At 44.5% G+C, this 14141-nt stretch overlaps 1 protein-coding gene across 4 annotated transcripts in view; it reads left to right on the top strand.

Annotated features, from left to right (window-relative positions):
* Positions 1-14141, top strand: part of TRIM55 (tripartite motif containing 55) — a 61637-nt gene that overhangs the window by 20496 nt on the left and 27000 nt on the right. For all 4 annotated transcript variants that reach the window (XM_045002795.1, XM_045002794.1, XM_045002797.1 and 1 more), the window contains 5 exons: positions 1380-1545; positions 3343-3438; positions 8588-8821; positions 10337-10359; positions 10476-10600. In XM_045002795.1, coding sequence (XP_044858730.1) covers positions 1380-1545; positions 3343-3438; positions 8588-8821; positions 10337-10359; positions 10476-10600 — 644 coding nt within the window. The remainder of the gene's footprint in view (positions 1-1379; positions 1546-3342; positions 3439-8587; positions 8822-10336; positions 10360-10475; positions 10601-14141) is intronic.

Below are 14141 nucleotides of genomic sequence, written 5' to 3'. Positions count from 1 at the left end.
AGCCAGGGTCCCGGCCGCTGGCCCTGCTCAGCGCGTGACTGGCTGAGTGAACGGAACCCCAAGCCGGCAGAGGCTGAGCGGGGCCAGTGGCCGGGATCCCAGACCGGCGGCAGGCGCACCCCCCCGGCTCCCCTCTCACCGCACTCGGGTTCTGCAGCTCCTGGGAGTGTGAGCCACCAGGGCATGGGGCCCTGAGCCTGCTGCAGAAGGGGCGGCAGCTCACACTCCCGGGAGCCACAGACCCCAAGCATGGCGAGGGGGCACCCAGGGGGCGCACGGGGACCACTGCCGTATACATCCGCTGCAGGAGCCCACCTGGGGGGGGCACTGGGCCACAGCCCAGGCAGGCGCGCCCCCTGGCTCCCCGCTCACTGCGCTCGGATTCGGCGGCTCCCGGAAGTGTGAGCTGCCACTGCTCCTCCCGCAGCTCCCCCGCTCCAGCTTCCTCAGCACTCCACGTGGAGTTTTGCCTCCATGTGGAGTCAGCATCTGACTGGCATGGGCATGGTAAGGGGAGTCTTGGGGGGCAGTCAGGGAGCAGTGGGAGGGTTGGATGGGTCATGAGAGTCCTGGCGGTCTGTCTGGGGGCAGGGGTGTGGATAAGGGTTGGGGCAGTCAGGGGACAGATAGGGGGTAGGGTCCTAGGGGGGCAGTTAGGGTGGGGGGGGTGTCTCAGGAGGGGGCAGTCAAGGAACAAGGAACAGGGAGGCTTAGGTAGGGGGTGGGATTTTGGGGGCAGTTAGGGGCAGGGGTCCCAGGAGGGGGCAGTTAGGGGACAAGGAGCAGGGAGGGGGTTGGGGGTTCTGCCTGGGGCAATTGGGGTGGGAAGTGGGAGGGAATGGATGGGGGCAGGGCTAGGGCAGGGCTCTCCCCTCTTTATTCATTGTTGAAATGTAACCCTAGGTGAGGGGGGAGCCGGGGGACGCATGGGGGCTGGCACCTGCATACATCCAGTGCAGCCTGCAGGAGCCCCTGGGGGGGTGCTGGGCCACAGCCTGGGCAGGAGGGGCGGGGGGGCGCAGCTGCTCCCCGCTAGCGGCGCTGCCGCCTTTGCAGGGCTGCTGCCCCCCTGCACTGCGCCAGCTCCTCCATGGCCGGGGCTCACTGCACCCCAGGTTAAGAACCACTGCACTAAACTGATAAGATCTGCATTTTAATTTAATTTTAAATGAAGCTTCTTAAACACTTAAAAAAACTTGTTTACTTTACATAAACAATAGTTTATAGACTTATAGAGAGAGACCTTCTAAAAACGTTAAAATGTATTACTGGCACACAAAACCTTAAATTAGAGTGAATAAATAAAGACTTGGCACACCACGTCTGAAAGGTTGCCGACCCCTGGACTATTTTAATGTGTTTAATGATAACTTTCACAGACCTGAAAGAAAATCTGAGCAGCCAATGTGTGAAGAGCATGAGGATGAGAAAATTAATATCTATTGTTTAAACTGTGAAATACCCACATGTTCAATGTGCAAAGTTTTTGGTGCCCATAAAGACTGCCAGGTTGCTCCTCTCAAAAACGTTTACCAGCGACAAAAGGTAAATATATTTTTGCTTCTAATCATAATGACCCACTCAATTTAAAGGGACACTGTCTACATGAAATCTAGTCAGTTAAAAAAAAGAAAGTTCAAAGTGCAAAATCTTCCCCTCAGCTGCCCTGCCAATTTTGTGGTTTTACAATCCATATTTCTGTGGTGTTGGTTTTTGGGTTTGTTTTTTTTAAGCTGTTTTCTCCTGTCTTGCCATGTGAAAGACCCAGACAAATCACCAGAGAAACCGACTCTACAGAGTGAAATATTTTACAAGAAATTGAGGAAAAATTATATTTTTCCTGTCTAATTGCTTTCACTTATTACATACATATTAGCTGTAATAATAGTAAGGAAATACTTTCAGACAGACGTGATTTTTAAGCTGATCTCCCTTTACATTTCTCAGACACTGTTTTCAGTCCTTTTAGACCATGAGCACAGGCAGGATTGCCAGCAGAAGTGAGGGAGAGAGCAACCCCACTCATTTCTAATAATTTTATATTGGATGCTTCTCTTGTTTCTGTTTAAATAGGGATCTTTAGGGGGGAACCCCTCTTCTGCTAGGAATGTTAAATAGCTGGCAGCTCATTGTGTGCCCCGTATCCTCTGCCATCACTGTCACTTGGTTATTTATTTTTAGTACAGTATTCATTTAAAGACTGACTCACTGGGATATCTACACGAGAGAAGCAGCTCTGTGTGCCCTCACATTCCTGGGTCCCCCATTTACCCCATGCCAGCAGTTCTGTATGCTCTCCCATTTCCCCCATACCAGGGTCCTCCATCCGTTCTCCCCCCCCAGCACACACACACACCAGGGGTTCTGTCTTGCCCCTCATTCCAGGGGCTCTGTGTGGGACACCATTCCTCCTTCCTTCATGCCTCTCCATTTCTCCCTTGCCTTGCACCATCCTTCTTTCTTTTTTCTCATTCAGTGTGTCAACCTTTATAAACTTCGTTGGGAAGATGGGCAGAGCTAAGATGAGGGTGTTGTGTTAGGAGGGATGTATGGCTGCCATCAACCAACAATTAGATATGGTTGAAGGTGGTAGCTCTGCTAACTGGATGCCAGGGGCTCCATCTATCCCCCATTTCCCTCTTTTTTTTTGTTTTTTTTGTTTTTTCTGGTTTTCACCATAATCAATGGGGTTCCTGCCCACTGATTCCTCACATATTCCCAGACATTTGGAATGGATTGGGTGTGGCATTCAGAAGTTATCATGTTACACTCAACTTGCTTGCATTTGGCTGTAAGGCCATGCAAGCTTGGCCAGTTAACAAATTCATACAAATTATAATTTATTCACAGATAACTCAGGAACAGAAAAAGGAGCTAAATTAATGAATAATTTATTCACTGTGAATATCTTGCCTGATTCTGCTGCAAAACCAAATTTTTGTACCTAATTACCCACGTTGCCTGCTCAAAAGGCGCTTTGTGCATGTACAAATGGATATGCCTGTACATTTTTTCCGGTGCATTTTTAGAGGCTTTCTAGGTGTCTCACAATTTTTTAGAAATTTTCATTCCAGGAAAAGTTTAAAATTTTCATTCTAGCTCAGGATGGAAACAAAATGTCAAAATACAAGAATTTCCTATAGGATGGAAATTCAATTTTTTCAATCAGCTCTAGTTCTGAGCAATTATATACCCTTGTGTAGCCCACTCATCCACTGTCTTTGCATCTCAGGTTAATGTGCTATTTTGTGAAAAGCGCATGAGAAGAAAACATATAAAGTAAAACTGCAGACAGTGCATATTATTAACTCTGCATATGCTCATTCTCCTACTCCTGTTTAGTCTGAACTCAGTGATGGCATTGCAGTGCTCGTGGGCAGTAATGACAGAGTGCAAGGAATAGTAGGTCAGCTGGAGGAGACCTGCAGGACAGTAGAGGTAAGTAATGCGGCTTGAATTATGTGTTGAATGTGAAATGCAGGAACATATCTGGCTGTTAATGATGATTTTCATGCATTTATATAATTTGCTTCTTCCAAGTTCCCAAATTATTTTTCCAAATGACTATATATTACACCAAAGCTGCCAAGTCTGATACTGTATTGAGTTTCACACTTGCAGGAATTTTTTTTAAGCTTCTCATGATTTCCTCACATCCTGCAGCAATCTCACAAACTATTCCCTTAATTTGCAGCTGTCTCCCGTTATGCACTGGTTAACATAAAATAAGTTTATTAACTACAGAAAGATAGATTTTAAGTGATTATAAGTGACAGGAAATAGATCAAAGCAGACTACCTAGCAAATAAACAAAAATGCAAGCTAAGCATAATATACTAGATAGATGGGGTTTGAATTAGCAATTTCTCACCCTGACTGATGATATAAGCAGGCTTGCAGATTCTTAAGGCACAAGCTACATCTGCCTTGCATCTTGTATTCCTCCCCTCCATTCCAAGTCCTTTGTCTTCCGGAGATTCTTTCAGGTGCTGAGTTGTGGGGGAGTGAAGCTCAGTAATGATGTCACTCCCCACTTTATATAGTCTCTCCATATTGCAGGAACCCTTTGTTTTAAGCTAAGTTCCCAGCCTAGTTTGTGGAACTACAGGTACCAAAATGGAATTCAGTGTCATGTGGTCTGGTCACATGCCCATGCATGCCTTGCTGAGTCATAGCAGCCATTATCCATAGGCTGTCTGAAGCATTCCCAGGCAGGCTAAGTTCTTCAATCGTTTATTGTCTTTGGTGATGGGCTATCAGCACTGTCTAGATTCTTCATTTTTGTACCTGAAATTCTAGCTGTGGGTGTTTTCAACTTCACATCATCTTTCAGTAACATGTACATAGCAAAACTTTATAACTTGATAGCACATACAATCTAACGAGATATTAATATTTGTCAGATTAAGATTTTTAGAATGATACCTCACAAGGCATACTTTGTACATGATGCCACATAATTATGTCATAATCATACCATAATCATATTACAGTGGTGAATGTGGGGTGCACAGGTGAATGTGGGGTGCACTACCTTCAGTGGACATAGAGAACAGCTGATCACAGTCCTCTTTAACAGCTCTTTACATATTTGAAGACTGTTATCAGGTCCTCCCTCCATCTTCTGTTCTCAAGACCAACATGCCCAGTTTTTTAACCTTTCCTCATAGGTCTGGTTTTCTAAACCTTTTATAATTTTTGTTGCTCCCCTCTGGACTCTCTTCAATTTGTCTACCTCTTTCCTAAAGTGTGGTGCCCAGAATTGGATGCAGCCTAGAATTATATTAGGCTTTTTTGCAACTGCATCATTGTTGACTCATATTCAATCTGTCATTCACTATAACCCTCCGATCCTTTTCAGCAGTACTACCACCTAACCAGTTATTCCCCATTTTCTAGTTGTGCATTTGTTTTTTACTTCCTAAGTGTAGTACTTTTCACTTGTCTTTATTGAATTTCATCTTGTGGATTTCAGGCCAATTCTTCAACTTTGTTAAAGTCATTTTGAATTCTAATCTTGTCTTTCAAAATGCTTGCAACCCCTCCCAGTTTGGTGTCATCTGAAAATTGTATAGGCATATCATCCTCCATTATCCAAGTCATCAGTGAAAATCCTGAGTAGTACCAGACTCAGGACTGATCCCTGTGGGACTCACTAGGTACATCCCCAGTTTGGCAGTGAACCACTGATAACTGCTCTTTGAGTACCATCTTTCAACTCATGGAGAGCTGCCTTCTTCTGTTGTGTGAGCCAAAGGGCAGGCAGAGGTCGAGCACGTGTAGGTGGGAAAGAGCACATATTTGGTCACAGAACAATGGTTAGATTCACTGTTAAGGTACTGCAAAAAGGATAGTCTTAGCAAAAGCCCATTTACTCTGGCAGATTAGAGACTTCAATATGGTTGATGTGAAAGGGAGAAGAAACTCATGCATGGTAACTCCTAATTACATTTGTGTATTATATTAGACAGAAGGGTGTCTTTGTAGACTGAAATAGTGACATTTTTGCTTTAACTTAGTAGCATAGGAACATGACGTTAGGGTCCAATCCTGGAAAGTGTTGCATACCATCATCTCTCAGTGAAATCAGCACATAGGATCAGGAACACTGCATCTCCCAGGATTGGGGTGTAAGAGAACATTGAAGCCAACAGGAGAACAGAGCCACACTTTCACCAGTAGTTTATCTCTCCAGACATTTCAGGAGTGTGTGTATTTATTTACCTTGCTTTAACTATACTGAAAGTAAACTACTTGTTCATGAGTTATACTGTAAGGAGACCACTTTTTTTTGGTATGGCTTTTGCTCTGAGAGAGCTGGGATGGATTTAATTATTTTGCTAGCACAAGTGTTTTTCATGCAGTTCTTCCAAGATGTTTGTATCAATACAGCAAATAAAGATCATTATTCTGGTCAGTTTGGGAGCAACACAGTTTGATGGGCCATGGAAGGAGCTCATATGGAGAGTCACTTTAAGGTCAGACCCTGATGAAACACCCAGTGAACCAATCACACACCAGAAGAAGGGGAAAAAATTAAAAACCTCCTGATCCCTCAAAATAGGAGAAATAAATAGCAAGCGCACTAAATAACATTTAAAGACAATATTTATAGGTTCTAACTGGCAAGAAAAATTAATTCCATAGTCCAATGCACAATTGCTAGGGGCACCTATTTCCCTGTGCAACCAGAGTAAGGAAGAACAGATAATGTCCAGAATTTGGTTCAAAGAATATAAAACCGTTAACCCACGGAAATGAGAGAGGGTGTAAGCAGCAAAGTCAAAACTTTGTAGTCAAGAAGCTTTTGCATTGCAAGGATGAAATTGGCTGCTATCGGGAGTTTGCAGACAGAAATGAGCCTTTCAAGTAAGTTCAGTGTCGAAATTAAAATAGTACAAAAGCTTCGGTTTCTTTCCCTTCAGATTTGACTAGTTAATCCAAAACCAAGACTTCAAACATCTAAACTGAAGTTTACAGAGAACACTCCATTAAAAAATACATAAATAAATACAGCAATATCTGAAATTAGCTTTCTCAGAGTCATTCACTCATATGTAGAACCCACCTTTTGAACTACAAATCAGAAATTGAGATTGATAGAACAAGAAGTGCAGAGCCCGTCTACCTTCACACACCTTAATAGGCTTTGCATCCGTAAAATCGGAGATTACAGAAAACAGAGATTACAACTTTACATAGTGCTTCCACTTCACATTGCAGACAAATCATACTTCTTGCCATCACATGACCTTCATTTGAATTTGACATCAGTTTGACCTTGAAGGCTCAGATGAACAGGTGGAACCAAGACACCCCAGAATCAGGCTTGCTGGTTTTTCCTCTCCTCTACTTAAGTTGACGCATTGCACTACTTACACTGCTTTAGAGTGAGCAATACAGAAAGTATGTGGTCAGGTTGCTTTTAGCTCTTGTAAACAGTAAGCCCACAATTCTAAATTTAGCTATAGTTTCTATGCAAAGGTTTAAAAAACAGGCCAATATATATTCAAATTACAACAAACTAACCAAAAAGTAACATAATTTCACATATTCTACTGAGAGCCACAATGAAGTATAAAAATCTATATAATGGTAAACCATAATGAAAAAAGAAACAACTATTTAGGACTATAAAATGTGAGAGTCAAATAATAAAATAAAGTAGGAATTTCCATAATCCTGTCTATATTTGTATAGTTATGATACTTACCATAGTAAGATGCTGATTGCAAATTTTAATGTAATAAAATACCAGATTATATATATATATATATAGAGAGAGAGAGAGAGAGAGAGAGAAGGACCTCTTAGGTCATCCAATCCCCCAACCCATAGTGATATGAAGAATGTGTAATACACCTCTGTTGTGGAATGATGCTTGATGCTACGTCCACTAGCAAATGACCTACTTTAAGGTTCAGGGAACATAGTTGTAGACAATCTGAAATGGAGGACAAGGGTGGAACAAGAGGAAGGAGAGATCTAGGTAGGAAAAAGAATGGGGGGGGGGGAAACTGTAAAGGAAGTAAAAGGGGAAGGGGAAAGTGACTGAAAAGGAGGAAGGGAAAACGCAATGGTACTCAACTGTTTATTTGATTTTGGCACATCTGTCATAAACCCCTAACTACTGCAAAAAGTCATGTGGGATCTTTAACTATCACAAGGGATCAGGAGCTAAGTTTTATGTCTCATTTGAAAGATGGCAGCAACATAGTGGCCCCAAATCTTCATGGGGAGTTCGTTCAGTCGCTACTCCTAGGGAAGAGCACTACATATAAATTCACCAGCACCACTTCCCACAGCACGTTATGTTCAGTCCAAACATTCATCCACCCCAATCTTTTAGCCTGTGAGTTCTGCTAAAATGACAACATGAACGACCATAGGTACGGCACAGGCATATTTATTACAGTAAAAATAACTATACTAAAGCAATATTATTTAGGTTGCACAGTCAACTGTTTGAACATTAGGAAAAGCTAGAATTTAGGTTGGAACCTTAATTTGCTCCTATTTTGTGCATTATTATGATAACAAGACCACATGCTATTTTCGGCACAGGACCCCTGCCTCATTCAGTGCACAGTAAAAGTAGTATAATTGACACCCACTTTAAGCCCCTTCATGCTACCTGAGTGATGTAAAGGGGCCTTAAGGGTAAAGGATCAGTAGGTGCTCACAGTAGCATTTCAGGAGCTCTGGTGGTGATGGAATTTTCTCTAGAACTAATTTGAGCTGATCTGTCCTGTTCTGCTCATTTGGCTATTAATATAGCAATTATCTTCCTGATTTTCCTATGAACTCTTAAGTATTGCTACAAACATAACACAAATGTCTTTCAGCTTTTTTAGCATGCTGGAAATGAAATAGTCGATTTGTTTTTAAAAATATTCACAAGTATTCAGAAAACTTTTTGTTCAAACAGATTTAACTTAGAAAATTACGAAAGTCTCTGGGGTCTTTAAAAAAAACCTTGTATTGTTCAGAAAAGGATTTCTTTGATGAAAACACTTCCAAGTAATTGTAAAAATAGAAACACTTTTAAGCAACATAACACTTCTAACATAAACCAAATGATTCACAGGAATGCTGCAGAAGACAAAAAGAGCAACTGTGTGAAAAATTTGATTATCTGTATGCAATACTGGAAGAAAGGAAAAATGAGATGACACAAATAATCACTAGAAACCAAGAGGAGAAACTGGAACATGTCCGCTCCCTGATGAAAAAGTATGCCGATCACTTGGAGACAGTGTCTAAGCTAGTTGAATCAGGAATCCAGTTCATGGAAGAGCCAGAAATGGCAGTGTTTTTGCAGGTATATTTCAGAGGAGTCTAAACAGAGGTAGGAAAAGAGTGGGGGAAATTAATCACAAACAAACTGTGACTCACTTTTCAATTCAAGCAGAATCCCTATTTGTTCACTTCCCAGTGAACATCCACACAAACGAGTTTCCATTCACAACACTGTGCAGAAATGGTTTTTCTTCGTTTGAATAACATGCAAACAAAGGGGTAAGCAGGAGAATACGAGTATTTTCTATTCACACCAAAAATGCTGCCCTGTTTATAAGCTTTCAGTCATCCAACCAGGATGCAGAAACAATATTTTCATATATATTTATATGATCCCCAGCACTGCAATATTTGAGCAATATTTGAGCAATTCTGTATATGGATTTAGCCATTTCACTTCTGTGAGGTAGTGGAGTATTATTATCCCTATTTTGCCTATGGGCAGTTGAGGCACAGAGAAGTTAAGTGACTTGCACAAGGCCACACAGGCTGTGGCAGGGCCAAGAAGTTTTAGGTGACATTCCAATGCCTTAACTATAAGACTATCCTTCCTTCTTACTATGGGTTTGGACCTGCTACCACTGAAACCAGTGGCAAGCTTCCCATTGATTTCAGTCAAGTAGGATTTGGTCTCATGTGACTTTCCATCCTGGAATCTTAAAATCCCATCTGACCCCCAGCAGGGAGGATCTTTTTTACAAGAACAATGTGCAGGAACAGGAATTCATCCTGAAGGGCAGAAAACCCTCTGTAGGATATGTGGAACTGTAAGGCGTCAGAACTAGAGGTGACCAATCACCCACTGTGAATAGTCAGACATAGTCCGAGAATGAAATATGCTAGAGTGAAATGTTCGTGGAACAGTTATGAATAATGATACATTTGTAAAAATTCAAAAGTCTATTCTCAGTTAATTTACATATAGCAAAAGGGCACAATGCTTTGGCTAAATTAGTCTGTGGGAAAAGTTTGCCCAGTGCAATTTCTAGGAAACAGAAGTCACTGTCAAGGAGAGCAGGGGTATGTGGGTCGTGTCCGGGAGGGAATATTGGTCGGGCTGGTCAGCTTCAGTTTTGCCCATGTGTGCACTACATATGAGCCTATGTATCTCTCTCAAAATAAATTAAGGGCCTGATTCTCATTTACACTTTACACTTCCAGAGCAGCATAAAGGGGTCTTAATGTAAATGAGAATTAGGGCCTGTTGTTCACATGTAAGCTAGTTCCAACCTCAGTCTAATCTTAGTCATAGGCCTCATAGCTCTCCTTTATAATGAGAGCTCAAGCCAGGGGCGGCTCTAGGGTTTTTGCCGCCCCAAGCATGGCAGCCTGCCTGCTGCCCTCACGGCGCCGGCAGAGCGCACCCCGCGGCTTGCTGCCCCAAGCACGCACTTGGCATGCTGGGGCCTGGAGCCGCCCCTGGCTCAAGCTAGCATATTTAGAAACAGTACATGTAAGAATCAGGTATCAAAGTATAAAAGCTGTTTAATAAAATGAACCTTTTAAGCATTCCGTCATTTCACTTTTGTTTTCACAGAATGTCAAAGCATTGCTACAAAAGTAAGTACTTCCTCTTTGAAAGGAAGTGTGTGTTTTTGATATTTATCATAAATTATCCATTTTGTAAACATTTATTTGCCAACCCAGATGCAAATAACAAAATATCTCTATTTTAGAATTACTGAAGCATCTAACGCATTTCAGATGGAAAAAATAGAGCCTGGCTATGAAAATATGAGCCATCTCACAGTCAGCCTCAATAGAGAAGAAAAGATAATAAGAGAAATTGACTTTTACAGAGGTATGTTATTGATGTAACCAAACCGGCTTTCTTTCTCTTCAGTTGTGTGCAATTTACATGATGATACCGTGTAAGGAAAATTCAAATCAGGTATTCCCCTCTATCCACAAATGTACCTAGATCATTTAACATAAATTATAATCACAAATAAAACCCACCACGGTTTAGAATCATGTAACATGTTGATTCTTATTTTCCTTTACTATAGACTCAGTTCTTTCCTAAGGACCTGATCCTTCAGCCCTTACTCATTGATTACTCATGTAAAAGAGCTGTAGGATTGGGCCTGTATAGGTACTAGTCTGTCATTGCAATGAGAAACAGCAGTTTTATGGACTGTCTGATGTAGAAAATCATTAAAGAAATAGAATAATGCAAACTAATAAAAGTAACTATGAATAATATATTTTTCTTTTTAATTATATCAGAGAAATTTCATTGAAAATGTAAATGGAGTTCAAGATCATACATTTATGGAGATGAACAAGGATACCATTATTTCTTATACATTTAGGGATCTGGTGTCATTTGTATGCCTGATATTTCAGAATAGATGAAATAGTACACAGTTACTATTCTGTGCTTAACAAAGTAGCATGCAAACAGGGCACCGTTACGCTTCAGTTTACAAAATGATGGGAAATCAGAGGGTCTGAATAGTTGAAATAAACAGATTTCTCTCTTAAAATCTTGAACATCTAAAAATATAGAGACTCACAAGGCTGGTCCTCTATACTTTACCTACTAACCTTGGGCTTTACTGTTACATTTACATTTCATATGATAGTAACACCATTACTAGGATGTATGTTAATATATAGTGTCAACGTAAGGGGGTCAATCCTGAACTCCTAGTACATCTAACACTCCCACTGAAGTCAGTGGGGCCTCTATTTTCAGAGGGCTTTCAAGATCAGGTTCAAGATGATTTCTTGTATCAGTATATAAGAACATTCCTCATTGTGATAACTTTGTCTAGTTTGCAATTTGTTCTTGGTATCTTCTTAGTCATACAAAAGATGTAAGCCAATGAAAAGGTTTAGTAAAATCTTTCTGAGTGAAAGATAAGACTCTCCCTATCTTTACAAAATATATGGTCAGTTTGAAACTACAGTTAATACATCATAGGATCATAGAAATGTAGGGCAGGAAAGGGACCTCAAAGTCATCTAGACCAGTGGTTCTTAAAGCCAGTCCGCCGCTTGTTCAGGGAAAGCCCCTGGTGGGCCAGGCCGGTTTGTTTACTTGCAGCGTCCACAGGTTCGCCGCTCCAGGCCAATGGGGGCTGCAGGAAGTGGCGCGGGCTGAAGGATGTGCTGGCCACTCTCCAATTTCCTAGTTGACTGTCATGTTGCCATTTAATTCCCATGTTGTTGATTACTCTAGACACTTTGTATTAATTCTGTGTCCTTGCTGGTATTCAAAGCTCCTCTCAATTTGGTATAATCTGTGCAGATTTTATTAACTAGCTGTATATTCCTTCCTCTACAAAGATGTTACTTGAGATCAGGACTAAAACAAATGTCTGAGGTTGTCCACTAGACACATCCCTTCAAGTTAATAGTCTGTCATCTATCATAAGACTTTCTTTACAGTCCTTCAGTCAGTTTTCAATCCATGCTGACAGTGTTAATATCCAAGCTGATGTGAACTGATTTTGAGAGGAAGATTTCATGGAACACTGTGTCAAATGCTTTAATAAATCCAAATATAGTACATCTACTAATTTTAATTTAACCACTAATTTTGTATTCCTGACCGGGCCATTAAAAGTCCAGTTGGCCACCTGCAGTGGGGCAGGCAGGCTCCATACCCAGCTCCTTGTGGCTCCCAGAAGCGGCCGGCATGTCCCTCTGGCTCCTAGGCACAGGGGCGGCCATGGGAACTCGGCGCCCTGCCACTTCCCCAAATGCCAGCTCTGCAGCTCCCATTGGCCTGGAGCCAGTGGCGGATTAACAAATTTGGCGCCCCTAGGCCCTCAAAAAATTGCCGCCCCCGCCCGGTACCGCGCCCCCCCCCCCCCCGCCAGCTCACCTCTGCTCCCCTGCGGTAAGGGAGCGGGAAGAAGGGGAGTTGTGGCGCGCTCAGGGGATGGCAGCCGTGGAGTGGAGGTGAGCTGGGGCAGGGAGCGGTTCCCTGCCCCCCATCCTCCCAAGAGTCACTCCTCGCACCCGCCGACTCCAGCTCACCTTTGCTGCACCTCCTCCGATCGCGCCGCTACTCGCTTCTCCCTCCCTCCCAGCGCTTTTGCGCAGCGAGCCTGGGAGGGAGGGGGGAGAAGGGGAGTTGCGGCATGCTTGGGGGATGGCACCGATGGAATGGAGGTGAGCTGGGGCGGGGAGCAGTTCCCGGTCCCCCCGAGCTACTCTCTGCGCCCGCGGGCCCCAGCTCACCTCTGCTCTGCCTCCTCCAAGCGTGCCGCTACTCGCTTCTCCCTCCCTCCCAGCGCTTTCGCGCAGCCTGGGAGGGAGGTGGAAGAATGGAAGCACAGTGCGCCTGGGGGAGGAGGCAAGCTGGGGATTTGGGGAAGGGGTGGAGTTGGGGAGGGATCATGAGCAAATTTGCCGCCCTAGGCCTAGGCCTTGTTGGCCTAGGCAATAATACGCTGCTGCCTGGAGCTACGGCCAATGGAGGCTGTGGGGGTGGTGCCTGCAGGCAGGGGCAGCATGCGGAGCTGAGTCACCTGGCCACCCTTGCGCCTAGAAGACAAAGGGACATGCTGGCTGTGTCTGGGAGCTGTCTGAGGTAAGCGCCACCCGGACCCTACATTCTGCACCTCCTCCTGCACCTCAACCCCTGCCTCAGCCCTGAGCCCACAGCCTGCACCCAAACTTCCTCCCACAGCCTGCACCCTGCACCCCCTCCCACAGCCCAACCCCCTGCCCCAGCTCGGCCACCCGGAGCCTGAACCCTGACCCCCTCCTGCACCTCAATCTCCTGCTCCAGCTCGGCTGCCTAGAGTCCGCACCCCAACCCCCTGCCCCAGCCCTGAGTCCCCTCCCACACCCAAACTCCCTCCTGGAGCCCGCACCACATACCTCCTCCAACACCCCAACCCCCTGCCCCATCTCGGAGCCCCTTCCTGCACTCCAAACCCCTCGGCCCAGGTCCGCTCCTGCAGTCCAAACACCTCATCCCTGGCCCCATACCAGAGCCCGCACCCCTATCAGGAGCCCTCACCCACTCCCAAACCCCTGTCCCCTGCCCCAGCCCAGAGCCCCCTCCCACACTCTAACCTCTCATTTCTGGCCCCACTCCAGAGCCCACACCCCCAGCCCAAACCTGTACCCCATCCCACACCCCAACCCCCTGCCCCAGCCCAGAGCCCCCTCCCACACTCTGAAATCCTTGGCCCCCAGCCGAGAGTCCACCCCCCACACGCTGAACCCCGGTCCAACCCCAGACCCAGCACCCCCAGCTGGAGCCCTCACCTCATTCCGCACCGCAACCCTCTGCTCCAGACTGGTGAAAATGAGCGCGCGAGCAAGGGTGGGGCAGACCGAGTGACAGATGGAGGGGGGGATGGAGTGAGCAGAGGTTG

The sequence above is a fragment of the Mauremys mutica genome, chromosome 2 (assembly GCF_020497125.1).
Source record: "Mauremys mutica isolate MM-2020 ecotype Southern chromosome 2, ASM2049712v1, whole genome shotgun sequence".
Classification (NCBI taxonomy): Eukaryota; Metazoa; Chordata; order Testudines; family Geoemydidae; genus Mauremys; species Mauremys mutica.
The sequence above is the reverse complement of the archived record's forward strand: the minus strand, read 5'-3'. Positions and strand labels throughout refer to the sequence as shown.